Source organism: Tauraco erythrolophus, chromosome 31, assembly GCF_009769465.1.
Source record: "Tauraco erythrolophus isolate bTauEry1 chromosome 31, bTauEry1.pri, whole genome shotgun sequence".
NCBI classification, from domain to species: domain Eukaryota; kingdom Metazoa; phylum Chordata; class Aves; order Musophagiformes; family Musophagidae; genus Tauraco; species Tauraco erythrolophus.
Genome location: NC_141495.1, coordinates 368225 through 393233, shown reverse-complemented (window position 1 = coordinate 393233; position 25009 = coordinate 368225). Strand labels below are relative to the sequence as shown.

The 25009-nt window shown below is 62.2% G+C and overlaps 1 protein-coding gene across 3 annotated transcripts; it reads right to left on the bottom strand.

Annotated features, from left to right (window-relative positions):
- Positions 1 to 3778: 3778 nt before the first annotated feature.
- On the bottom strand, positions 3779 to 20717 carry ASIC1 (acid sensing ion channel subunit 1). Of its 3 annotated transcripts, none has more exons than XM_086628479.1 (11): positions 20353 to 20717; positions 19112 to 19307; positions 6134 to 6284; positions 5562 to 5689; positions 5216 to 5366; positions 5073 to 5129; positions 4840 to 4993; positions 4660 to 4751; positions 4323 to 4402; positions 4102 to 4206; positions 3779 to 3883 (listed from the first exon to the last, which is right to left on the bottom strand). In XM_086628479.1, exons 1-11 carry the CDS (start codon positions 20715 to 20717, stop codon positions 3779 to 3781), a joined length of 1584 nt encoding a protein of 527 aa, XP_086484605.1. The 3 variants fall into 3 exon arrangements, with proteins under 3 accessions (XP_086484605.1, XP_086484603.1, XP_086484604.1); XM_086628477.1 differs by having other exon boundaries at positions 4558 to 4751; positions 20353 to 20714; XM_086628478.1 differs by lacking the exons at positions 19112 to 19307; positions 20353 to 20717 and adding an exon at positions 7026 to 7649.
- Between the last annotated feature and the right edge of the window lie 4292 nt (positions 20718 to 25009).

Genomic DNA, 25009 nt, shown 5'->3' with positions numbered 1-25009 from the left:
TCCCAGCAGCATCCAGGACTGTGTAATTATATCTCAGCGCCTGTTTCTGCTGGCAGCTTCAGCAGTGAGCGAGCGGTAACTGGGAATTATTGCCAGGGAGAAGAGGTGATGCCGTCTCTGCCGTGGTTCTGCGCGTGTTGCATGATTAATCCTCGCTCTGTAGGGTTCCAGCAGCCACCAGTCCGCAAGGTAAACACGGCGGCGTGCAAGCAGGTGCTTCCCAGCATCTCATCCTCGTGTGCGTCGTCGAAGGTGCTGCCAGCGAGGTGTAATTAACTCCTCGCCTGGTGCACAGCGCGAGTCCCGCGCCGCCGAGTGCCAGACGTGGATGCACACGCTGCGCCGTGCCCCGCGCAGCGCCCATCCCAAGGGGCGCAGGTCCCCGGCCCACGCGCGCTGCCCGGGTGTGCACGGTACGTCCTCGAGCCTGGAAACGTGCAGCTTTTCCGCTTCCTGTCTGAGAACTGCTCGTGTCGGTGCCCTGTCTGCTCCCCGCTGTGCTCCCGTGGGACCTGCCTCGGCTGTGCTGCCTCTGGGGTCCAGGGACCTCCTCGACAAGCCCGTTCCAGGCTGTGGCTCCCAGACATCGTGTCCAGCGGCAGCAGGACCCTCAGGCAGCCGTGCTGAGGATGAGGATGCGCCTGTGCAGCGTGAGGCTGCGGCAGATGGATGGGGTGAGCTGCTCCCAGCAGGTTACTGGGGAGCTGTGGAAAAGAGTGCAGCTTGCAGAGGGAGGGTCACCGTCTGGCCCCTGCAACAGGACCTGCTGTGAATGCCACTCTGGAGGGAGCAGGCATGGTCAGCTGCTCTGGCTAGTACTGCAATTAATTTAGGTTCATTAACTCCCTTCTGGGCTTTGCTGTATTATCTTGCTCCTGCTCAAAGCCCACCCTGTGGCCTTTGCAGCACCAGCCCTGGCAGAGAAGGACCAGAATAGCAGCAGGACCGTTCCAGTTTAAATGCAAAGCACCCGGCTGCCATTTCCAGGAGCAACAGGGACATGGTCAGAGCCAAGTGACCGCGGGGAGTTTGGCATTTCAGTATTCCCTGCCCGTTGCCCACTCACTGTTACTCAGTCTCCATGAGGTCCTGAGGGCTTTCTGGGATGCCCAGCGTTGGATCTGGCATGTTACTTTCGCCCGTTGTAGCTGGAAATTTTGAGGACAAGGAGTGTGTTTACGTATGGCTCGTGCTACGACTAACTTGGTTAAATTAAACCCAGGTGACAGCCGAGCTCGTGACTCATTTCTGCTGAAGCTCAGGTGTCTGTCGCAAACCACAGCGCTGCCAGAGGTGTCCACGTTTAGCAGCTGTGCATGTGTTAATTCTCCTTCCCCCTGCTTGGGAGCAAAAAGCAGTTCCCATCCTCCAGTCCTGAGTGTCCCGTGGGGCGTGTTCACATGGCAGCAGGGCCGGGCAGTGGTGCTGGAGCTCACTGGGGTACCCAGAGCCACCCCCACGTTAACACAGTGCTTGGCAAGGGGATGTTTTCACGTTCAACATCAGACCTGATGCTGCTGGTGGTGTCCACCTGCACTTTTAAAGCCAGTACTGGAAGTCTGGGCCAAAGCTTTATCCTCCCCCCCCTTCCTTCTGGTCTTGGCTCCAGGATCTTGGTGATGCCTTCAAGAACATCCTGGGATGATGCCATCCCCACCTGCCTCCTTGGGGAGCATTTCCAGCAGCTCAGAGAGAGAAAGGCTCAGTGTTCAGGAGTTATATCATTCTTTATATCATCGTCAAGAGTAGCAGGTATTGATGTACAATGCATCTGTCATCTCATTGTGCTTCCTATGAAAATGTGTGTACATAGTACAGATACCAGAGAGAATTCAACACTTTATACACTTGAAGGCATTCAGAGATCAGTAACGGAAAAAAAAATGGCACAAGAACAAGGCCTAAATGCTCCTAGATGGGTATCTACACTGATATGATGCATATAGAGATATATATATATGTACACATATATATATAGTCATATATATTATATATAAGAAATAGAAAATGCGGATGACACGATAGAAACAAACAAAAAAGTGTATGCTTCAACAGGTGAGCGTCAAGGTCGAAGCCCAGCCCCATCTTTAAAAGCTTTCATGGGAAAGAGAAAGAAAAGAAAATAAATAAATGAAACGCAATGAAACATTAGGAAAAATCCATAAGAAAATTTATGGATGTGGCCGACTCGTCATCTTTGGGCGATCGCTGGATAGAAAGGACTGACCCCCAGTTCCTAATTTTGGTCAGGAAGCAAATAATTAATAATAATAATAACAACAATAACAAAACCAAAACTGCAGTTTAGAAATAATAATTACTAAATTATTGCAGAAGCTCTTAAAGATAAGTAGCACTTCAGCCCTGGGAGGGCTCTGGCTTGACGTGTGGGGGCTGGCAGGGGCTGGCAGGGGCTGGCAGGGGCTGGGGGAGGCCAATTTCCACCCACCCTGGAGCGAAATGGTGGGGCACTGGTGGGCGCGGGCAGCAGAGACTCGGCCAGTGCCGGACGGCCGGACCCCGGCTGCCGGGGAGGGTCTCCACGTGCCAGGGAGAGGGCAGCGACGGGAGGAGCAGCGGTGGTCCCAGGGCAGCGAGCCGGTGGGCACAGCGGAGATGCCCAGGGCTCGCGGTGCCCGGGGGCAGCTGCTGTTGGGGGGTTCAGCGGGGTGGGAGCCCACGGTTCTGCCAACCACAGCACCCTGTGCCACAGGGTGTCCCTCAACCTATGAACCGTTTCGGTGTCAGGGCTCCAGTGCCCACCTGGCCAACGCGGTGCCAAGGGGCTGTCCCTTGTGGTGCCCCTGGCCGAGCCGGGCCAGCGGCCGCAGCTGAGATGGGGGGGCAGGAGTTTCCCTTCTGCCTTTCTCCCCGAGGATGGCTGTTTTTGGGGTCACACGGCGTAGCCCCAGGTTCCCCGGGGACAGGAGGGACTGCAGGGCACCCCTGGGACCAGCCAGGCTGCGTGGAACCCGGGTGAGATGGGCAGGGAGACCGCACCATCGCCCGACCCGACACAGCCGGGTGAGAGCACCCAGGCAGTGGGGTCTTCAGTGCCAGGGTGGCACCCCCCAGCCGAGACCCCTCGGGTGCTGGCAGCTGGCCAGCGAGCTCGGTGGCTGGGCACCGCCGTTCCTGGGGCAGGGTGTCGAGGAAGACGTTTCGGAGAGGTGGAGGTGGCCCGTCTGCCGCATGGAGTGGCCAGGAGTGCCCGGGCGAGGACGGGCTGTGGGCCACCACGATCCCAGGGGACAGCACTGCCGAACTCTCTGCCATGCCCGCCGGGCACGCCACGAGGCTCCTTGGTGATCCCTCCTGCCAGGCACGGGGGTCCCAGCAAGCGCCGGCCAAGACGTAGGAGCAGGATGGGCATGGAGACAATGGACGGACAGACGGACAGGGCTGTGGATGGAGACTCTGCGGCCAAACGGCTGCTTCTTCTTGGCTTCTGGGTTTCTAGTTAAAAAGGCCGAGGGGAGCCGAGGGGAGGAGACGGGGCAGCCCCGTGCCCCAGCCCGCTGTGCGTGTCGCTCCCCGCGCCGCCAGGATGGCCGGGCGGGAGCGTCCTCGAGTCTCTGACCCAGCGGGGGCTGCGCGCCGGGTTCCAGCATCACCCGACCCGACCGCCCGCCCCGAAATCCGAGGCCGTCGCTCGTGTCCGTGTCCCGCCGCGGCGAGGAGCAAGGTGCCCGTGGTGTGTCTCTCCGCTGGCGCTCGCAGGGAGAAGGGCAGCTCTGCGGAGGGCTTTGGTAGCTCAGGTGGTACATCCAGACGTCGGTTAGCAGGTGAAGTCCTCAAAGGTGCCCCGGGCCGGGTGGTGAGGTAGGATGTTGGCTGCGTACGTCATGCCTGCCGGGTGGCTCCGTATGCTTTCACAGGGATTCTGCGGAGCAGAGGACGGGCACGATGCTGCGGGCACCGGTTTCGCCCGGATCACTGCAGAGAGCAAGTCCCGTCCCCCCACAGCACCTCTGCCTGATGCCTCCGCTCCGTTCCCAAGTGTTCCCCAAAAAGGGGGCCGCCCCCACCCCACAGCACATCTGGGGCAGCCTTCAGCTGCGAGAGGGGAGCGGCGGCTGCTGCGGCGTCCCTGGCACTTACGTGGCGTTTCACGTCGTCCATGCTGAGCGCGACGCCCTTGTCCGTGTTGTTCCTCTTGTGGCCCTTGTGGCACTTGCCCCGCCGGCACAGCCGGTGCTTTATCACCTGTGAGAGCCGGATTTCAGCCCCGTGGGGGCTCTGCCCCACGTCCTGCACGAGCATCTCAGTGCTCCAGGGTAACCTGGGCCGCTTGGCAGCTGTGGGACGGCGGAGACGCTCACCTCGTAGGCGTAGTCGAAGATCTCCAGTACTGTGAGGATACTGGCCCCAATGAACAGCCCCATCTGCCCTCCAATGTCACCTGCAGAGGAAAGCGAAGCCATCAGGGTGGCACAGTCCAGTGCCCACTGGCAGAAGGAGCAGAGAAAGGGCAGAACTCATCACCGCTGTGGCCGGTGCCTGGCCATGGCAGCGTGGCGCCCGGCTCTGCATCCACGCTGTTGCACATCCCAGTGCCTCGGCAGCAGGGCCGTGGTGCACGATGCCAACACGAGACCACCTTGTTGGCTGGGTGCTGCCAGGGGGTCCCCAACACCATCACCGACCCGCAGCACTCACCCAGCAAGCCGGCCACCTCGTACGCCTTCTTCTGCTCGATCGTCTCGTAGTTCAGGGCTTCAAAGAAGATATCCAGCACCAGGATGTTCTCCCTGCACAGGGCAGAAGCAGCGTCAGGATGAGGTTTGGGATGGAGGGACGAGACGCCGCCCCGTCCCCGCGGCTGCAGCGCGTTGTTACCCGATGTACTGCTCCGACTTGTTGTATTTCTTGGCCAGGTACTTGGCGGAGGCTTTGCTGGGGATCTTCACCATGGAGAGCTCTTTGCCGTAGCGCGTCATGTTGCAGGGCATCTCGCAGACGCAGTAGTCGTTGTCCTTCTCCACCAGAAAATCTGAGCAGGAAGAGAAGGAGATGGAGAGATGGAGAAACCCAACACCCGCAGCTCATCCCGCGGGGCCGGGCAGCCTCACCTAGGGCCGGGTCCGCGCACTCCTTGTACTGCTCCGGGGTGCAGTAAGGGGCATCGCCTGGAGGAGACAGAAAGCAGGGGTTCCCGTGGGACCGTGCTGGTGGGCTGAGCCCGGCGGGGGCTGGACCGCGGCGCGGGGCTCACCGGGCATGTGCACCATGCGGCAGTTGCAGTTCTCCACCAGGTAGCGGGTCTCGCAGTCGATGCGGCAGGCGGTGATGCTGTAGGTGTCGTAGAACTCCGAGTCGCCCGCCACGGCCTTGCAGTCGCCCCAGGGAGGTGGCAGGTAGATGAGCTGGGAGAGGGCAGATGCCAGGAGTGAGGACAGCCCCCAGCCCACCAGCCCCCCACTGCATCGGTCCCCAGGGCCGGGTCACCCTCTCCATCTGACATGGGAGTGGGGGACGGGGGCTCAGCGTCCCACAGCAGGTCTAACCCACAGCCCGGGGTGGGAGGCAGCATCCCAGCCCCCCCCCCCCCCAGTTCCTACCCGCTGCTCCTGGCAGGACACGAAGGTCTGGAAGCCGGGAGCCACCCCGAAGCCCAGCTGGTCGATCAGCGGGGGCTCGTCCTGGCTGTGGATCTGCACCTTGATCCCGGCTTCGAACGAGGTCTCGTCTGTGGCAGAGAGAAGCGGGGTGAGCCCTGCGGCAAGGGGGTCCAGAACTTCTCCTGTCTCCCACCCTTCCCCTGGGCAAATTCATTCGTTCACATGTCCGTCCATCTGTCCATCTGTTTGCTACACCGTGTCCTTGTCCCCTCCGCCTCTGACCCTCCTGCTCCAGCACCCGGGGAGAGCAGCAGGGAAAGTGTTTGCCTCTATTTATAAACAAGTGATGGCTGCTCCTCTAAACCCATGGGGAGTTGCCATGGCGAGGAGAGAAGACAAGGAGGAAAGGGAAAAGAAAAGGACCCAAAGTGATGAAAAATGGAAGGGAGGAAGAGGAGGGAGCCTGATGGACGTGGAGTGGGGTGGGAAGCTGGGAAGGGGCTGGGAATCATCCCAGGAGCTGCCAGTGACCGAGCGGACCTGCTGGCAGAGCTGCGGGGGCGGTGGGTTACCTGTTTCCCCCCACACTGGCAGGTACTCGTCCTGCTGAATGTCCAGCATGATCTCCAGGCCGTTGCCGGTGCCCCCCTTCATGGTGATGCGCCGCGGCTTCCCGTCCTGCCCCGCGTTGAAGGTGTAGCACTTCCCGTAGCGGGTGAAGACCTGCAGGAGAGGACGTGGGGCTGAGGCTGGGGCCCCTCTACCAGCACCATACTGGAGCAGGGAGGGCATCACCAGCCCGAAACAGCCCTCCCCTGCCCGGGGCTGTGATGGGAGCCAGGCTCCTGCCCTGCGGGGTGCCTCTCACTGTTGGAACTGCCCGTCTTTGCCCTGGTGCAGGAGGCGATGCTCTCCACGGAGGCGCAGGGATGGCACGGGCTCGGGGGAGACACTTTGCAGATTTATGGCACCTCAACCCCGCAGACGACCCACGGCAGCCCCGGCTCCCCGCGACGGCGGCGCTCAGCCCCACACCTGCACCAGCGCCGCCTCCAAGCCCTCCTCAGCCCCTGCAGAGGACAGGGCTGGGCAGGATCCCGGACCCCCCGTCCCTCCTCGGCCGTTCCAGCTAACACCTCCGGCAGCCGGCACGTCTCCACGCTGCTGAGCTGCTGCCAGCCTGGGCAAGGGGCACGCGAGGCCAGTGGGTTGCAGACCGCATGGTGCCCCACGGGTGGTGGTGGTGATGCCAGGGAGGTGCCAGGCACCTCTGCAAGCACAGCCCTGGGGCTGCTCTCCACGTCCCACCAGCGGGTCTCCGCAGCCGGTGCCGTCCCTGACTCCAGCGAGACGCCCAGGTGCTGGTGGATGAGGCTGAAATATCAGCCCGTCCCTGAGCGAGCTGGCAAGGACAGCACTGCCCACCGTGCCCGATCCGTGCCAGGCAGATCTGGGGCTACTCACCGCCGCGAAGTCGCCGGGGCCACACCGCTCGCCCCGGTAGCTGCAGCTCAGCAGCATGTCCTCCAGCTGGTGGCAAGTACGGTTAAAAAACCCGAACAAATTTAGGGGCTCATCCTCATCCCCGGGGCCAGGCTGAGCCGGGGAGAAGCCCAGCTCCATCCCGGGCTCGTAGTCCACCAGGGGGGCCAGGTAGAGCAGGTCCTCGTGGCTGAGCTGCGAGACCCGCACACGGTTGATGTTGCAGAAGGTGACGGCGGGGAAAGTCATCTCGGGGCTGTCTTCTTCGCTGAGCAGCGTGACGTGGTGGTACTCCAGGTAGTAGACGATGCGGTCGGCCACCTGGTAGAGGAAGACGGAGAGGGAGAGGAGGAAGGCCAGTGCCCAGAGTGCCTGCCGAGCGCCCAGGCTGCCCTCCACGAAGATGTGGTTCAGTCCGTGCAACGTGCAGCTGCTGGCAAAGGCCACGAAGTCTGTGGCTGCCCCCGCATCCTCCTCCTCCTCTTCATCCTCCTCCTGCCCATACAGGAACTCGTCTGCTCCATCCTCTCCCCTCCCAGTGGCTGCAGTGTCTCCTGGTCCTTCCTCGTTGGAGAAGGAGATGGTGCAGAATATCTGGAGAGGCATTGTCCAGCGTGGGGGTCTCTGCTCTGGCGTGGGGGTCTCTGCTCTGGCGTGGGGGCCTCTGCTCTGGCGTGGGGGCCTCTGCTTCAGTGTGGGGGTCTCTGCTCTGATGTGGGGGTCCTGGCTCCGGCGTGGGGGTCCTGGCTCCGGTGTGGGGGTCCTGGCCCCTGCCCTGCCACAGCCTGGGGGTCTGCGAGGGTGGGTCGGTTCCTCAGAGTGTGGGTGAGAGGGGCTGGGGGAGAGCAGGGAAGGAGGAAGAAGAAAGTTCAGGGAGGAGAAACGGAGAAGGGAAAAGGAGCGAGAGGTGCACGGGAGTGAGGGAGAGGAGCAGAGGGATGCTCCGAGGGGACGGAGAGAGGAGGGTATATCAGGACTGGGGAGGAGGAGAGGAGGAGCGAGGGGCGGTTCTGCGGGCTCCCCAGGTCCCCCGGGAGCGGCCGGCTGCGGCTGGCAGGACAGTGCAGAGACGTCGCCGGCTCCAGAAGCACCAACAATTTGGGAGCTCCTGGTGCTGCCCGGGGGGCCAGAGGGGCTGCCCGGTGCGGCGAACACGGGTGCACAGGGGTGCGTGTGCAGGTGCCCGCCATGCTGCGTACCCACACCGCATCCTCCATCCTCACTGCGGGACAGCACGGCCCTGGCAGCCCGACCGACTGCTCCGCCAGGTCCTTCCCACCGGCTGCCAGGCTGTTCCGGAGCTGCCATATGCCAGACTCTCCGGGTTCTTCATCAGGGCAGCTGGAGCCAGAGGTTTTCCCAAAATGCCTGTGACACCGTCCTGCTGCAGTGCTGCCCAGGTGGTGCCAACAGGAGCAGAAGGGTGCCATGGTGTCCCCAAGCTCTCACGGTGCTCATCCTGCCCTGGCAGCTCCCGTCCCTGCGGGCTCATCTCCCCGTGCCATGGGGCAGCGGCGTGTGCGCAGGGGCACCTGGCGAAGGCGATGTCCTGAGTGATGTGAGGTCTGTCCTCCTCCAAGCCAGGGCTGGTTTTGGCAGGATTTGGGTGCTGCCATGCTTTGGATGACGATCCCTCCTGCAAAGCCCAGCTGGCACACAGAGCATCGCCTCCTGCTCTGGATCCCCACGGGCATTGTCCATCGCTTCCCCCGGGGGACGGTGTCCTGGGCTCGTGCTGCTGAGCCGGCTGGGACCGGGGGTCCCGGGGAGGCAGCCCCGGTGTGGGGTGGTGGGATGGAGCCGGCAGCCGGGCTGGCTGCCCGGAGCAAAGGCGTCTCCTCCCTGCAGCCCTGCCGCAGCACAGCCCCTTCTCGCGGTTTGCTTTTTTCCTGCACTCAGCACTTCATAAAAGCATCCGACGCGACCACAGAGCAATCTCCAGCCCCATCCCAGCACCGCAGCCACCGTCGCCAGCCCGAGGGGAAGGGGAGCATCTAAATATGGCAGCACTTTGTTGTGCAAGAGCTGGACGGGAGGTTTTGGCTGATGCCCGGGTGCCGTGAGCACATCCCAGCCCACTGGTTCGGCTGTTGTACCTCCTTCCCGCATGCACCCCAGGGCCCCCAGTCCCTCAGCACATCCCAGCTCGTGGACGTGGGCACCACCAAACCGGGTGGACAAACACGACCAGAAAACTTGTACGACTCTGATCTGATAGTGGTGCAAAGTTATCTGCTCTTCCCAAGCAAGTGATGCCAGTGTGAAGGGCAGGGCATGTGCTGGGGATCCCTGCCAGGGCAGGCTCAGCTGGCACATCGAGAGGTTATGACCGATGATGTGACAGCAAGTTGTCCCTCAAGGGTCCATCCTGGGGCTCCCAAAGCTCAGTATTCCCAACCAGTTCCTTGTGTAAGAGGGACGCTGGCGGTTGCCACAGAGCTGGGGATGCTGTCAGCACCGAGGAGAAAGGGGGGGGTGACCTTGGGGACGAGCGCCAGAGCCACAGGATGAAATTTCATAAAGCTGAGAGCAAGGTCACACCTTTGGGGAAGCAACTGAGAGAATCTGAGCTTGAAACTCATCCTGGGAAACCGGGCCGGGGAGGTGGATTGGGAGGCTGGGAGTCACCATGTCGTGGGGATCAGGGCACATCCCGACCCTTTGCCTTTGATGGAGACGAGCTGCAGCTGCGCCACGGGCAGTGCCAGGCTATAAAGGCACCAGGGCTGCACCTGGGAGGGGGTCCGGAGTGTTGGGCTGGGTCAGCCTGCTGGGATCACACCAGGATCACACCCAAACTGGTGCTGGAGGATGCTTTTGGCAGGGAGCGAGCAGGTCTGAGCTGCCTGAGATCGGGGTGGGATTTCTGGTGTTTCCTGGCTCTGGGACAGGGATTTTCTGTGGGATGTCTGTAGGAGGGAGAGGAGAAGGAAAATGGAGGAGAAGCCTGAAGGGGCATGTTTAGCTCTGGCAGGGCAGCAGCGGGCGAGCGGTGCTGCCCACGGGTCGGTCCCTGATGGGGCGAGCAAGGGGCTGATCCCTGGGGGGTGGGGGGGGTTGGTGTGCCTTCTGGGGAGCGATCCCAGGAGGGAGAGGGAGGTGCTGTCATGAAAACACTCCATCATCACCTGGGGCCATTAACCCGCCTCGCTGGGCTTAAACAGCCTGCGGAGAGCACCGGGCTGGTTCCCGGCAGCCACGCAGGGTGGCAAGGACGGGCACTGCTCCGGCTCCGGTTACCGGAGCCGACACTCGAGCCAGGGTGAAGGTGACCAAGGATGGTCACAGCCAGAATCACGGTGGCACCGGCACTTAGGGACGTGTGTCCTGACTCCGTAACTGGGGACAAGCCGTGGCCACGTCCCCGCTTTGCAGGTGAGAGGGGTGCCGTCCCAGTTTGTGTAAGTTTTGGAGATGCTGGAGGAGTCCTTGGGCTCGTTCCAGCTCCTCCCTCGCCAGGAGTTATTTTTACCCTCTCGCAGGTAACGCTTTGGCGGGGGAGAGGGACGGGGGATGCTATAATTAGCTGTGACATCAGCTCCTGTGGCGACGCGTGCCGGGATGATGCCGCCGCACCCCGACCCACCGCGGGGCACCGGGGATGCTCCATGCCAGGGATGCTCCATGCCATCCTCCCCACTGCAGCGAGGGCCGCAGCATGGTGGAAGGAACTGGTTTTTCCTGGCTCCAGCATAATGTTTGGCCGCTGTCCCGGGGCGGTTCGGCCCCGCTCGCTGCTCTGCAGCTCGTCACGGGCCTGGGAAAGGAGGTTCCCGGGAGCTGGGGAGCACGGAGGCGGCGGCGGTGGTGGTGGGGGGGGTGGAAGCGGGAGGGGGATTTGACGGCAGCAGCAGCACATTTCACAGCCTGTCACGCTTTAATGGCAGGAGAGATCAAAGCCGGAATGGAGTTATTCATAGAGATAAACCAATCCCCGAGGAGGCGAGGAGAAAACAACATTGCAAGCTCTGTTATCCCGCGCCCGCGAGCAGCAGCCCAGCCCCGGGGGGGGACGGCGCAGAAAGCACCCCGGGAGCTGGACCCGCTCAGTTCTCCTAACCGGGTGCTGCCCATCCCTGCCAAGGAGTGCCCGAGCTGCCTGCGTCATCCCTGGGGGTACCCAGGTGTCGGAGCTGAGCGGAGGGGAAGGATGAGATGGGGTGCGACTGGGAGCAGGATTCGGGGGCTGGATGCTCAATGGGGTAGATGGGCACCCCGCAGCCGGGCTGTCCTGCTCCTGTATTGCATCGCAGGGGAGAAAAATCAGGTTTGCAACGTGCCCTGGCCCACGAATGTGCTTTGCAGCTCCCAGAGCTGCCGAGATGGTGGTGATGGTGGCACCGGCGGTGCCTCCAGCGCTGCTCTGGGCAGGGTGAGCCCATTCGGGGTGGCTCCGGGGCTGCACATCCCCTCCCTGACCCTGGCGAGAGCGGAGTCGGGGCAGCCAAGCAAGGTGGGATTGCCCGGGCAGGCGGCATCTCTGCCGGGACTAATCCTGCTGCCCCTTATCAGATGCTGCCACCTTGCCTGGGCTCGCTCCGCCAGCCAAGCCAGCCGCAGCCTGTGTTATCCGGCCCTTTATCCCCCAGATTAGATGCTTCACAGTGGATTAGCATGTCACATTCTAATGCAGAAAAATTGATGATTAAAAAGGAGTTTTTCCTCTGTATTATTCCCCACCTCCGCCTCCTCTCCACCCCATCCCCGTGGGCCCAGGCAGCCCAGCCCCAGGGACCAGTGATGCTGTGGCGCTGCGGGAGCCCTGTCCTTTGCTTGCACGGGGGGTGGGCAACCAAATGGCCCTTTTTGGGGCTGTGCAGGGCTGGCGTGCTCTGTCCTGGCTGGTTTTGGCGGAGGGGCTGGGTGCTCCGGGTCCCTGTGCCATCCTGCCTCGGGTTATCAGCTGCAGACCCGGCATCTGCAGCGCAGGACTTTAATAAAAAGCACATTATGGTGAGTAATGCGCTAAGTGGACTTCATTACGGACCCGGGGCCTCCCTGGCTCCCGTTGTTCCGTATGATTTCATATCAGACGAGCCTTATCTCCTCTCCAAACGCTTCCATTTAAACTCCATTAATCTTTCAAAGCTTCCCTGGGTGAGTGCCGCCCAGCTGGGTACTGGTGCTGCTGCCCTGGGTGCAGGGGCCACCTGCAGCCCCGCCGGCTCGGGGTCTCCGTGGGACTCAGCCGGGACCCCTCGCAGCTCCGTGGGTGATGGAGCGTGTACCCACAGCCGGGCCCTTCGCTGTGCATCTCCCACGGCCACCTTGTCCTTTTCCCAGGGATCTATTTACGCTCCTGTAATTGAAACAGTTTGTAACGCTGAGAGCTTTCCGGGTGATTCACCCGTCGGCGGTGTCGCGTTGTGCCACGGAGGGGTCACCGGGGCTGTGCCAGCTCCCGCCCCGCTGGCATGCGGAGGATGCTGCTGAGGTGCCGATGATTCCTGGGTACCAGGATGGGATTATTCTGTGCAGACACTTATCCCGACGCCTTTCCATGTTTTCTGCCCATCACGAATTACCCATAAGCAGGTTGGGATTTTTTCCGACATCCTTCACGATTGCTTAGGCAGTTTGTGCAGGCAGATTCAAGCCGACGGTTGGATTGGTGTGGGGGGGAAAAAAATAATTGTATTCCTATCTGGTTTTTCTTGCTGCGTTCGCTCGCTCTGGCTCTGCGCACATCACGGTTTTCAAATCTAATCTAATCCAAGCAGGGTGGTTACGCAGCCCCGGCGTGCAGCTGCTCCGGATGGGTCTCCTCGACGCTTTACCAGGCTACGGTGCTGCCGGGAGAGCACGGAGAAGGGGGCTTACAATCCCTGATAAACCGGAGGGCGTGGGATGCATCCTGCCCCAGTGCTGTCCCGTGCTCCGTCTCTGTCCTTACGGTAAGAGCCTGGATGCAAATGCACTGAATTCTCTGGGCAGCCAAAAAAACAGGCTCAAAAAATAAATAAAAGGTTATAATATCCAAGTGTTGGGGCTTGTATAAATAAATAAGAGCCTGAGATGGTGAGGAGCTCCTTGAGTCATGGTGGTTTCGGGAATTGCAGTGGTGCTGGCTGCTTAGAGAGCCCCGGCTCCGGCCAAAACCTCTGCGGGTGACAAAACAAAGGCATCTTAAAAAGGCAGATAAATTAAAACCGAGGCAAAAGGCCTTGAGATGGTTAATTTTCCGCATCTCCCTGGGGACACCTCTGCCTCCTGTGTGGCTCCGCACGCTCCGGGGACCCGCTCTGCTCCATCCCAGCTTCTCCTCGCTTGACATCAGGGGCAGAGAGCGAAAAGGGCACCAGGAGGTTTCCTGGGCAGATTTTGGAATACCCGCAGTGGGGGAAGGTGCTGCATGCCTGGCTGGGGCTCGGATAGCGTCTGAAGGGAGATTAAGGGGGAAAAATTTGGGAAAATCCCATGTGCTGGAGGGGTTCTGGGGCTGTTTCCAGCCTGTGGCTCCTGCAGGGGCACATGTGCCCGGGGTACCCCGTCCGCAGCCCCACTGCGGCTGGATAGCACTCAGAAGGCTCCTCATCTCTTCCAGCAGCCACAGATGCCATTAAACCTTATTAATAATAATTAATAATTTATTTGTTAATGATTCTTTATGTGCAAAGGCATCACGAGAGGAGCAGGAATGGCCTGAGGTGCATCCGAGCCGCTCCGAGCTCTTGGCACGACACCTCCGGGTGTGCCCGGTGTGCCCGGGTGTGCAAAGTGCTCCGTGTGCGTGTGTGCCGCCTCCAGGTGTGTGCGGTATATCCGAGTGTGCAAAGTGCTTTGGGTGTGCACGACCCCTCCGGGTGTGCACGGTGCTCCTGCGCCGGTGTGTGCTGTGGCTCCGGGACGGCTCAGGGCTGGACAGAGACTAAACGACCCCCGGCTGGGTCTGATCCTGATGGTCCGTGTCCTCCTCTCTCCTTTGCTCATCGCTTCCCAGGGTGGGTGGGAGTGACGCTGCTCAGAGCTTCGAGGCGCCCAATGATTTACCTGCTCTGTTGCAGAGCTGCTAACGAAGCGGCCGCGAGGCACAGGCACGTGGCGGCCTCCCGCCGTGCCGATGTCCCGACCCTTTTCTGCACCGGCTCAGCCGGGATCGCGGCGGGTTTGGTGGCACCGCTTCCATGCAGGAATCGCCATCCTGCAGCTGGCTTCCAACGAGAGTCGCTGCCTTGGTGTCGGCGCAGCGGCCGAGGGATCCCTGATTCTCTTCCCGCATCTTGAAAAGCTTGGATGAGGCTGGGGAAAGGAGGCAGCCGAGGAGCACCGCTCCGCTCCGGCATCTCTGCTCCGCGCCTGAGGGCTAAACGGCTCCCGGCTGCTTCCTGGCTGTTTTGCTTTGAGCAAAAATACTGTGATACTTGAAAGCCCCTGAGCTGCCGCTGAGCCGACAGAGCCGGGGTGCTCCCAGTCTGCCGCGCGTCCCAGGAGAGCCCAGTCACCACCAGCGAACGGCTGCGGTCCCGTCCGCGGCTGCTCCTCTGCTCCATCACCTCCAATTATTTTGCACCAGGCAGCCCACGTCCCGCTGGGTTTGCTTTGCTCATCTGGAAAATGATGCATCCTCTGGGGTCAAACGATGCTGCTGTTCGACAGCAGAGAGAGGCCGATGCTCCGGGTGAGCCCGGCCGGGAGTTTGCGGATAACACAGGTGGGAACGGCACGGCCGGGCCCCGGGGAGAAGCGCCGGGATGCCGGAGGTGAACCGCTGCTGGGAAATAACGGGTACGTGCGAGGAGCTTCCAACGCTTATGAGTTATTTAGGAGCCCGTGTGCCGCTTTAAAAAGTGATTTACATAAATCACTTGAATGTCTTACAGAATTTATAAACACACCGGCTCTGCCGGGCACCGCGGCGGGAGCTGCCGCGGCTCCGTGCGCTGCCAGAGACTGGGACCAAGCCGGGGGGATGATGCTATTCAGGACCAGTGACCAGTGTGGTCCCCAGGTTGTTTTTCCAGAGCCAGACGGGCCCATGGGGTTTGTTTATGAACTGTGTAAAGCTCCAGGAAATATCTGGGTATCAGTAATTCCCGTGCCAGGTCTCTCCAGCTGTGCTGGAGATGCTTTTCGCTCCGGCTCCATGATTACCCACTGAGGCTGCGCCGCAGGGGAGCTCTGATCGCCGCGGGGCTCCCGGGCTCGTGACTGCCGCAGCTCCTGGCGGGGCCATGGGATGGACGCCTGGGTCCCCCGATGGGTGCTAGGATGTGGGTCCCGTGGTGCTGAGGGTCGAGGTGGAGCGGGGAGACCAGCAGCATCCCTTGGTTGAGTGCCCTGAGAGCAGCAGCCCGAGCGTGCCCCTTGCACCCTCCCTCTGAGCTCCCATGGGTGCAGGAGGACACCCCGGCACCCACCAATGGAGCAGGTTTGAATGACACCAGGGATTTTTTTTTTCCAGGGAGGGAAAGCTACGGTGTTGTTGAGGTGGCAGGAGCTGCCCCCCAAAGCCCACCGGCTGGAGTGAGGTGGGCTGGGGGCTGCGCAGGGAGCACGGGGGGTGCAGGGAGGCTTTGGGGGTGCAGAGGGGCATGTGTTGGGGTTTAGCAGGGTCCAGGGGGCACAGCGGGATGTGGTGGAGTCCAGTGGGGTTCACCAAGGCTCAGTGGGGTTCGGAGGGATGGTGGGGAGGCTCAGCGGGGTGCGATGGGGTGCCATGGGGTACAGCGAGCTGCCACTGAGTCCATTCTCCATCACAGCAGCTCCTGCATTGCTCCAGAGACGGGAGGAAGGAGGCGAGGAAGACTGTGCTTGGGGTGTGCTGGGGTTGCTCCAGACCTTTCCTGTCCCGCCCTTTGCTCTTCCTCTGTGCACTCGGTATTTCCAGGGCAGAGGATGCAGAATCCAATGCAAAAGGCAGCGGCATGATCTCCATGTCAAACTCAATTCTCCCGAGTGCCAGCTCAGCCCCGGAGCCTCATGGAAACGCTCCAGAGGTCTTAATCCTCTGCAGTTTATGGAGGCTGTCCCGTGCGCTCTGCCCCGGGGCTCCTGGCTCCGGTGCCAGGCTCAGCCTCCGTGCCCGGGAGCAGGATGGTGACAAGGAGCAGCGTAGGAAAAGGGAAAGCTGCAGAGGCACATGGCACCACGCCGGGCACGGCTGCTCGTGGCACCCTGGGCTGCACTGACCCCTGAGAAGGGGTTTCATGCCCGTGGGGCACCGTCCCAACGTTTAATGCCGGTTTTACACGGGGCAGCCCCAATTCCCATCCCACGGGCTGTACTGGGGTGTGGAGGGGAAGCTTATCCTTTGGGTTACTCCTTTTTCCCTGGGATGGAAAGAAAATTGTCGGGGTTTAGAGCCCGGAGACAGGACTCCTGGGCCTTTCCCATGCTGGGCGAGGAGCAGATCCGCAGGGAGCGAGGAAGACTCCAGGGGCCCTTTGCCATGTGCAGAGGGAGAGGAAGCGCAGGCTGGGAGCCGGCGGGGCTGCGCGTTCCCGCAGCGGAGCGAGGGCTCGAACTTATAAATAATGAAGTAGCAAGTGTGAAACATTGATCTCTGCCGCTAACGAGCACGTCGGGAGCGCGGTCCCGAAACGGAGGCGACAGGGAGGGCGATTCCCCCTTCCCCACAGAGAGGACCAGGGCAGCTGCCCCCAGCCCGTCACACACGTGGCCGTGGGACAGCCCCGGTGACAGGGACATCCTCAGCCCGTGTCCCTCAAGGCTGGCAAGGCCATACCCTGAGGGGGGCCAGGACTTGCCCCCCAGCCTCATGTTTGTCCCTCTGGGCTTTAAGGCCGTGCCAGGATTTTGAGGCTGGGGGGAGGAGATGGCTGCACCTCCTTTTGCATCCTCATCCCTGTCCATCCTCCTCCCTGTCCTGGACTGCTGCAGAGGGGGGGGCTCTGGTGGATGCCAGACACCCCCATGGTGCTGGAGGGGCTGTGAAGAGCCAGGGCAGAGTTGGGGTGGGCCAATTATTTCCCCCTGGGTCTTCTATCAGTTCCTGATATGGGATGAGTCTGAGCCCCATCAGCCCCACCCTGGTCCCTGGAGCATCCCTGCACAGGGATGCTGCTGGGGAGCACCCAGCCCCTGCGGTGTGCCAGCCAGGCTGGGGGGAGATGGAGAGAGATGAACAATGCCAGGGACCCCCTGCTGTGGCCTGGTGATGACGCAGGGTGAAAGAGGAGGTGGGAAAATCCCATAGAATCCCAGGATGGGCTTCCCCATGGTGGGTGTCCAACACGTGCCCTGTGTGCCGGGGAATCCTGTCCCAGCTGCAGGGCGATGCTGTGCTGGGGGGGTGGGGGCTGATCCGCAGCCCACAGCCCCCCTGGGACGCTCCTGGGTGGGTGCATCATGGAGGGGCACATGGACAGTGCTCCCAGCACTGGGGGAACGCTGGGCTGCTGCAGCTGCCCCCCCCGGCCATGCTCTCCCACCGTCCGGCAACGCCAGGGGGCACAAGGGCAGGAGGCAGCTCCTGCCACCTTATTGCCACCCCGGATCTTTCGCTTACGCAGCCCCTTATTTGCATTCGCCGCGGCTCCCCCGAGCCCTCCCTTCTGCCGGAGACAGATAACGCGGCAGCCGCGGCGTGTCGGGGCCACGGCGCTGGCGGCAGAGCCACGGTCCTTCCCGGCGCCTCCTGCGCCGGCCGGCATCAGCATGCAGCCGGCATCGCCCGCGCGGCCGCGGTTGTCCCCATCAACCCCATGGAGGCGGCGCGGGCTGGGGGACAACGGTGCATCCCGGGTGACCTTCCCCAGCACCCACCAGCCGTGACCAGTGCCACGGGGCGCAGAGCAGCACCGCGCCCGGCTCAGCTCGGGCGGATGTGGTCCGAGCTGGGAGGAGGGAGGCGGTGGGAATTAACCTGTCAAACAAACCCCTCGAAAAGCTTCTGCCAACCCCGAGACCCTGGGCAGGGATGGGGCAAAGGTCCTAAACAGCTCAGCAGGACGGGGCGGCTGCCGGGACCCCGCGTGTTGGCAGCACCGTCCCCGGAGCTGCCTGTGCAAGGCTGCAAGGGGAACCCGGAGAGCAGCATAAACACAGCTCCGAGCCAGCTTTTTCTAATCAAATCCATTAAATCATCCCAACCTCGCAAGGAGCAACCCAGGCAGGAATAACAAACCAGCTGCGAGTCTATTTTGCTTTTGCTGGTCAGAGGAGATGCAGAAAGCAGAATATTTGGACCCCGATGGATGAAGGAAGAGAGACGGGTCCCTGAGGATGCTTCGGCGCAGAAAACACGACCGTGCACCGGGAAGAGCCCAGCGTTGGAGCCACGCGCAGGCTGGGACCCGACCCCGCTCCCAGCCCCGCCGCAGAGCACCCAGCCCCCTCTGGGCTCCCACTCGCCTCCATTTAACAAATAAAACACCCGACGGTTGACAGCAGGAACCGCTCCGTGTACGGAGCCTGTCACGGGAATTTAGTGCAGATGACGGTGCTGGGATCTGGGCAGCAGCTCCGCGGGCACCCAGCTGGCACCTTGGCTTCACCCTCGCTCCGCACGGGATGCGAGCGGGACACCCTCGGGCCGGGGAGGCGGATGAGATCCCGAGCAGCATGGAGCCGGCGCGCAAACGGCCACCCCGGCTGCTGAATTTCTTAGGCAGCACCCGAATAGCCGGCACTGTGTCGTTCCCAGCTGGATGGGGGAGAGGCAGCCGCGGCGGGATAAAGGCTTTATTGTGCGCCGGGTCCGCGCACCGGCGCGAGACGCAACCTCGGCACGACGCTGCGCCGCGCCACCGGGAGCTGCCTTCCCCGAGGGATCGCGGGGGTCCCCTGGGTCCCAGCCGGCCATCGCCGCCGCTCTCCCTGCTTTGCCGCTGGTGGTTTCCAGCCCGGCGTGCGTGACCCTGCTGTGCAGAGCCCCGGTGATCCCGGGGAGCTTCGCCCACGCGGGAGCACCCCGTGCAGCCACACCGAGCAGCACCCGCTCCTGGGGAGAACCCGCACCTCTAAAACCCAGCGGCACCCCCTGGCATCCCCTTAATGACACCGATGCCAGTCCTTTCCAAACTGAAAGGAGGCAGGAGCGGCTACGGGCAGTCGAACACCCTCCTGGCACAGGGGGTTCATGGATTCGGGGCCGCGGGGGCACTCACCACTTTGAAGTCTTCGGGGGTGCAGAGCTCCCCGCGGAAGAAGCAGGACAGCAGCATCTCCCGGATGTCGTGGCCAGCCCGGTCGTAAAACTCCAGCATGTTGAAAGGTTTGGGCTTGAAGTTTCGGAAGTTCGCCTTGTCCTGCAGGATTTCCAGCTGCTTCTCGTCGGCCGTCTGGGTGTCTGGGATCTCGTATCTTAGGGGAAAGAGCAGGCAGGAGCTCAGGCCTGACCATGGCAGCTGCTCCCGCTGGCGAAAGCCATTTGGGCTTCACACGAGCTGCTTCTGCCCGGCCCCGACCCCGGGGTGGGCTCAGGAAAGTCCCGGGCACTTTGCACGTGGCATTTTCAGAACATCCAACAGCACAAAGTGGCCCAGAGGCACGCGAGAGGCCACGGGAGGATGGGCAAGGAGGGGAAGCTGAGCATGGCCACGAACCAAACCCGGCTGCAAGCCCAGCATTGGTCCCGCAGCACCGGCCCGGCTCAGCCGCGTGCCCCGTGCCGTTGGTGGCGGGCTGGCCGTGGTGGCACGGCTGCAGGCAGTGGCCTGGCCAGGACATGGGCTGAGTGCACTACCTCTCAGCTCTCGCACCATCTCCAGCCCCTGGTGGCTGCGGACCCCTCCGCTCTGCAGGAATGTCAGACCCTGGGGCACGAGCGGAGGCGGCGGTGAAGCCCCTTGGCAAAGGGCACGAGTGAGGAGAGCATCTCGCTGCTGGCACTGGGCTCGTGGCAGTGGCTCAGCAGCACTGAGGAGCCCCTATGGCCATGAGGATGGCCTGGGGAGGGTGGGCAAGGGGCTTCCCCGTGAACTCTGCCACCGCAGGGTCCCACGGCTCAAGGGATGGCACCGATCTGCGGTCCTGGTGCGTGGGTGATGCTTGACAGCTTCACCTGAGGCATCCCTGGCCTTACTGCGTGTGCGGGCACCCCGATATGGTGCTGGAGTGGCACGTGCTGGATCTGGCACACAGGCATCCCAGGGTCACCCTGGCCTCACAGTGTGTGCTGGGCACCAGAGTTGGGAGCGAGAAGGTGCCAGCGTGCCAGCGTGCCCAGGAGCAGTAGCAGGACCCGGCAGCTCCTCACTCTCAGCTGCCGGTGTTGCTGGAGCTGAACTAACTCAGGATCCACTTCCTCATGGAGACCAGGGAGATGCTGCCCGCGCCGGTCACGGCGTGCACCACTCCAGTGCTCCCTGCCCATGACCTGGGGCCACCTCAACGCACCAGCACCTACCTGTTATTGAGCAGGGCAAGGAGCTCGCCGGCGTGGTACAGGTCGTTCTTGGTGACCCGGCTGAACCGAAACTCGTTGAGGTTGCAGAAGGTGACGGCGGGGAAGGTGAGCCTGGTGGCCGCCACTTCATCCAGCTTGGTGACGTGGGGGTAGAGGAAGTAGTACTGGATGCGGTTGGTGCAGACGAGGGCGAGCAGGGCCAGCGAGCCCAGGAAGCACAGCGCCCAGACCACGCGCTTCAGCGACAGCCGCTCGTACGAGAAGATGTGCGAGAGCCCGTGGAGGGTGGAGCTGCTGGCGAAGGCCTGGATGCTCACCGGCTGCCCGCTGTCCACCTCCTCCTCGTCCACCTTCAGGTCCATCATGGTCCGCGCCGGCACCCCGGGGTGGCCACTCTGCTGAGAAGGGAGCTCGTGGGTGCCCGGTGCTGCGGCGGCGTGGTGGGTGCTGCCGCTGCCTGGCCCGTGGCACCCCCGTGAAGGGATGCTCGGGGTGCCCCTGGCAGCCCTGGCACAGGGCAGGTGCTTTGCTGTGCCCTGCTCTTCCCCACAACCCTATATATATACACACACATACATGTATATATATATATTTATTTATTTGGGTGCAGCCTCTTGCATTTCCTTCCCTCCCACCCCCTCTCTGCCCTCCTCATCCCGTGGCAGGTCCGGGGTGCCATGTCCCCCCAGCACCCCACAGTATCTACCCCTCCCTTCCCCTCCCACCTTCCCCCTCCTCCTCGCTCCTCATCCACCTCCTCCAAATGGCACCGGCGCATCGCGAAGCGGATGAAGGAATCGAGGATGCAAACCTGGAATCAGGGCCGGCAGCCGGGGCCGGAGCCGGGTTCGTTCCGCTCCGCGACGGCGGCTGCCGCTGCGACGCGGGTGCCGGGGCTGGGACGAGCCTCCCTCCACCTCTCGCTGCTGGGTGGGAAAACGGGGACCGGGAGACGTGCGGGCACGGAGGGTGCGAGAAGCACCGAGCCCGGCAGCGGCGGGCGAACCGGAAAAGAAGGGAGGGGGGAATAAAAATAGCCTGGATGGTACCTTGGTGCAAGCGTGGGAGCGGGGATGCGCCGGGGCCTCGCTCAGCGCCGGGCGGGGGGACCGGAGGCGACCATCGCCGGAGAGGAGGCAGCTGCCGGGTGCGAGGAGGAAGGAGGAGGAGAAGGCAGGCGAGCGGGAGGCTGCTTCCCTGCCAACCACATGGATACCTCCCCCTGTGGCTATCTGGGAGCTGGTGGGTTCTTCAGATGCATAATCCGCATGAAGTCATTGTCTGTGCGCCCGTGGGGCCGGAGGCCGCGGAGGGGTGCGGAGGGGTGCCGCAGGCCGGTGGGCAGCGGGGAGGAGGAGAAGGAGAAGGAGAAGGAGGAGGAGGAGGAGGAGGAGGAGGAGGGAGAGGCGGAGGAGCGGGGCGCTCCAGCGATTGCAGGCTGCTGGCAGGGGCTGTTGGTGCTGCTGCCGTGTGCATGTGGGTAATGTGTGTGTGCGTGTGCGTGCGTGTGCCGCTCCCATCCCCCAGCGCCTGCCGCTGATGCTCCGGCTCCTCGCTCCGCCGGAGCCCCCCCGGCCCCCCCACGCAGCCCTGACCCGGCTCCCCCTGCCACGGCCCCCATCGCCCTCGCAGGCTGCACCCACGGGTGGGTGCTCAGACACACTCGGGTTGGTCCCTTTCGGGAGGACCGAAGGCGGCAGTGGGGCACCATGGTGCCACGGGCTTGCCAGGTGCAGCCCTGCTTCCTGCAGCATGGTCCCCACCGTGATGGTCACCACGATGGAGACAAGACCCTGTGCTCCTGCCCCGCACAAGACGTGTCGCCCCTGTCCCACTACTCGCCTTCTGCCATTCACAGAGTCATCGGAAAGGCGCCAGCGTCCCTGGGGTGCTCTGGTGCTGGGTGCTCTCCTCCTCCCAGGGCAGAGCACGAGGGTTGCACAGTTCTGCCCAGCTCGCCCCAGCACCACTGCATCTCCAGCCCTGCTTCTCCTCCACCTGCTCCCCACAAGTGCCTCGGACTGTGGGGTGCCCTCCTCACCCGAGCCAAGCCAGGGAATGTGCACCCCGCTGCAGCCCTTCGCCCAGCTGTGGCACCAGCAGCGGGCACCTGCCCAGTACCTGCCCGCTGCTCCTGCTGAGGCAGCTCCAGTCAGATGGAAAAGAGCATTTCAACGTCCTGTACAAGTGTGGTGTTGGGAATGGACAGCCAGAGCCCGGGGGCGTTCCCACAAGCCGTGTCCCTGCCCAAAGGTGCCATCCCAGCACGTGCATCCCTGCCTCAGCTGTGGCTAACAGCAGCATGGGCAGTTTGGGGGGCACAGCGGGGTCAGGCACGTGTGCCTCGTCCCCTGCTCCTGTGTCTTGGACACGCTTGGTTCGGTCCTTTCCTGGAGCATCCTCTCCCAAAGCGGGTCCTCACCCATTCCTCGTCGGAGCAGGCGCCCAGGGTCTTGCAGTGCGACCTGCTGGGGGACGTGGGGGCAGATGGGGCCCAGGGACACCCCCGTGAGCCAGTGGCCCCCATTTCTCACTGCTGGGCACAGGGACGACCCTGCCAGCGCTTGGAAAAGTGGCTGCAAGGCCGGGAGAGTAGAGGAGGTGTTTCCAGTTGGCACCAGCTCTGCCTTTCCCTTCCCCGCTCCACTCCGCAGCGAGTCCTTGCCTGGACGACAACCGCCCGCTGATTCCCGTCCCTCCGCCAGGGCTCCCGAGAGAAGCCCGGAGAGGATGTGCTGCTTGGATAAAAGATAAGAACATTTAAAAACAGGTTGTTTTTTTCCTCCCCCACCCTCTTTTTCCTTTTTTCCCTCCCAGATGACAAGTCATTCTCCGCAGTGGTTTTATTGACAGTAAATCCAGCGGCAGCGGCAGGGCTGCGCGCGGGGAGGGATGGGGTTTCAGGCCGGAGCGGATGCGCACGTGGACGTACTCACAAGCCCACACGTTCCACCCAGTGGAAAACCCCAGTGAAGAGGTTCCGCATCTCCGAGCCACCCTGGCTGGAAAGCACCTTTCCTGGGGGGGTCTCGGGGCACCCAAACGCCTTGGAACCCTTTCCTGCAGGAGCTGGGGAGGAGGCGAGCGGTCGGAGGAAACTTCCTGGTGCTGGCCCCCGGCCAGGAAGGATGCAGCTGCATCCTTGGAGGCGAGCGGAGCGTGGGGAGTGCCAGCGTTTCCGTGTTATTTTTTGGTGGAGCCGCGTGAGGGTTGTGTTAATTCCTGCTGGGAGAGGCAGCGGGGCCGGCAGAGGGCTGAGGGATGGGTAAGGAGCTAGCAATTAACCCCAGGTGATAATTGATAACAGCAAGACACCAGGCACGAAGGCTTAAAGGCCAGTAGCCACGGGGTGGGCTGGGACCTGAGTGATGGGCAGTGGGGTGTGAGGAAGAGGAGGTGAGCGGCTGTGGCCGTATCCTTCCTGTGCAAGAGGGGTGCTCAGTCCCGACTCAGCTCCAGCTCCCCTCAGGCATGCCTACAGATTTAATTAGCATGAAAAAGGTAATTAAGAGAAAGGTGCTGCAGTGCTGAGGCTCCCAGCGCAGGCTCCAGCACGCAGACAGGCACCAGCGGGTCTCGGGATCACCTCGGAGCCGGAGCCGAGGGGCAGCTCAAGCCCTGGGCTGGTTTTCTCACCTTCCGAGCAGTGTTTGTCCCTGTTCCACCACAAACACCCCTGTTCTGGAAACAAACTCCCAACCTGCTTCTTGGAAGAGCGTCCCCAGGGTAAGGATGGGTTTGCAAGGACAGGTAAGCGATGCTTTTCCATGCTTTTTCGGGGTCGTGCCCTGCTATCGCTCCCTCCATCGAGGCAGCCGTGGTTTGCAAATTGCTTCTTTATCTGCACCCGCAGCCCAGCTGCTGCTGGGAGGCAATTTAATTCATAATGGTCTATTAAGTGCTGTGGGTGCTGGAGGCGCCGGGCGCCAACGCTTCCCTTCGCAGGGTGTGACGGCTCTGGGGGTGACTGGCCCTGCAATCTCCAGGATTTGCATCGTGTGTTTAAGGTGAGGGTTTTAATTAAAAGGTCACCAACGTGGTTTTGGTGTTCAGCTGCTCAGTCGGGGGACGGTGCTGTTGTTTGCCCCGTGCCAGGTGTTGCTCTAACCCTTGGTGTTGGTGGGTTTTGCAAGGCTGGTGCAGTGTCCAGCCTTGCATCCCTTCCTGCCATGCCATGCCATTCCATGCCATGCCATGCCAGCCAGAAATCCCAGGGGAGAAGGGGAAAAATTCAAGCCCCCCTCGAACCTGGGCTGAGTGACATGTTAAATATCTTCACAGTCGATCTCTGCTAATGGGTTGCAAATTGCTTCCATCAGCTCCGGTATTACAGATTGCTCATCTGAAATTGCTTCCAGGAGCCCATTTTGGGGCCAAACACTTCCTAGCTTGGGGAAATAACCATCAGCATCATTAGCAACAGTAAATTGTATTCAAATGAGGAACTGTGGGGCCTTACTAGGACTTGTTACGTCTGCCTTCCTTGCTGGTGGGGTGGCTCCAGCATTGTGGGGCTGTGGCACCACATGGGGCTGGTACCGCTCGCTGCTCCCAGTCCCGAGGGCCGGTCCCGGTTGGCCGTCCCCATAGCTCTGGGCAGCTCCTCAAGGCACTGCTTTGCTCCAGCTCTGAACCAAGAGCAGCTCTGTTGCCTCCA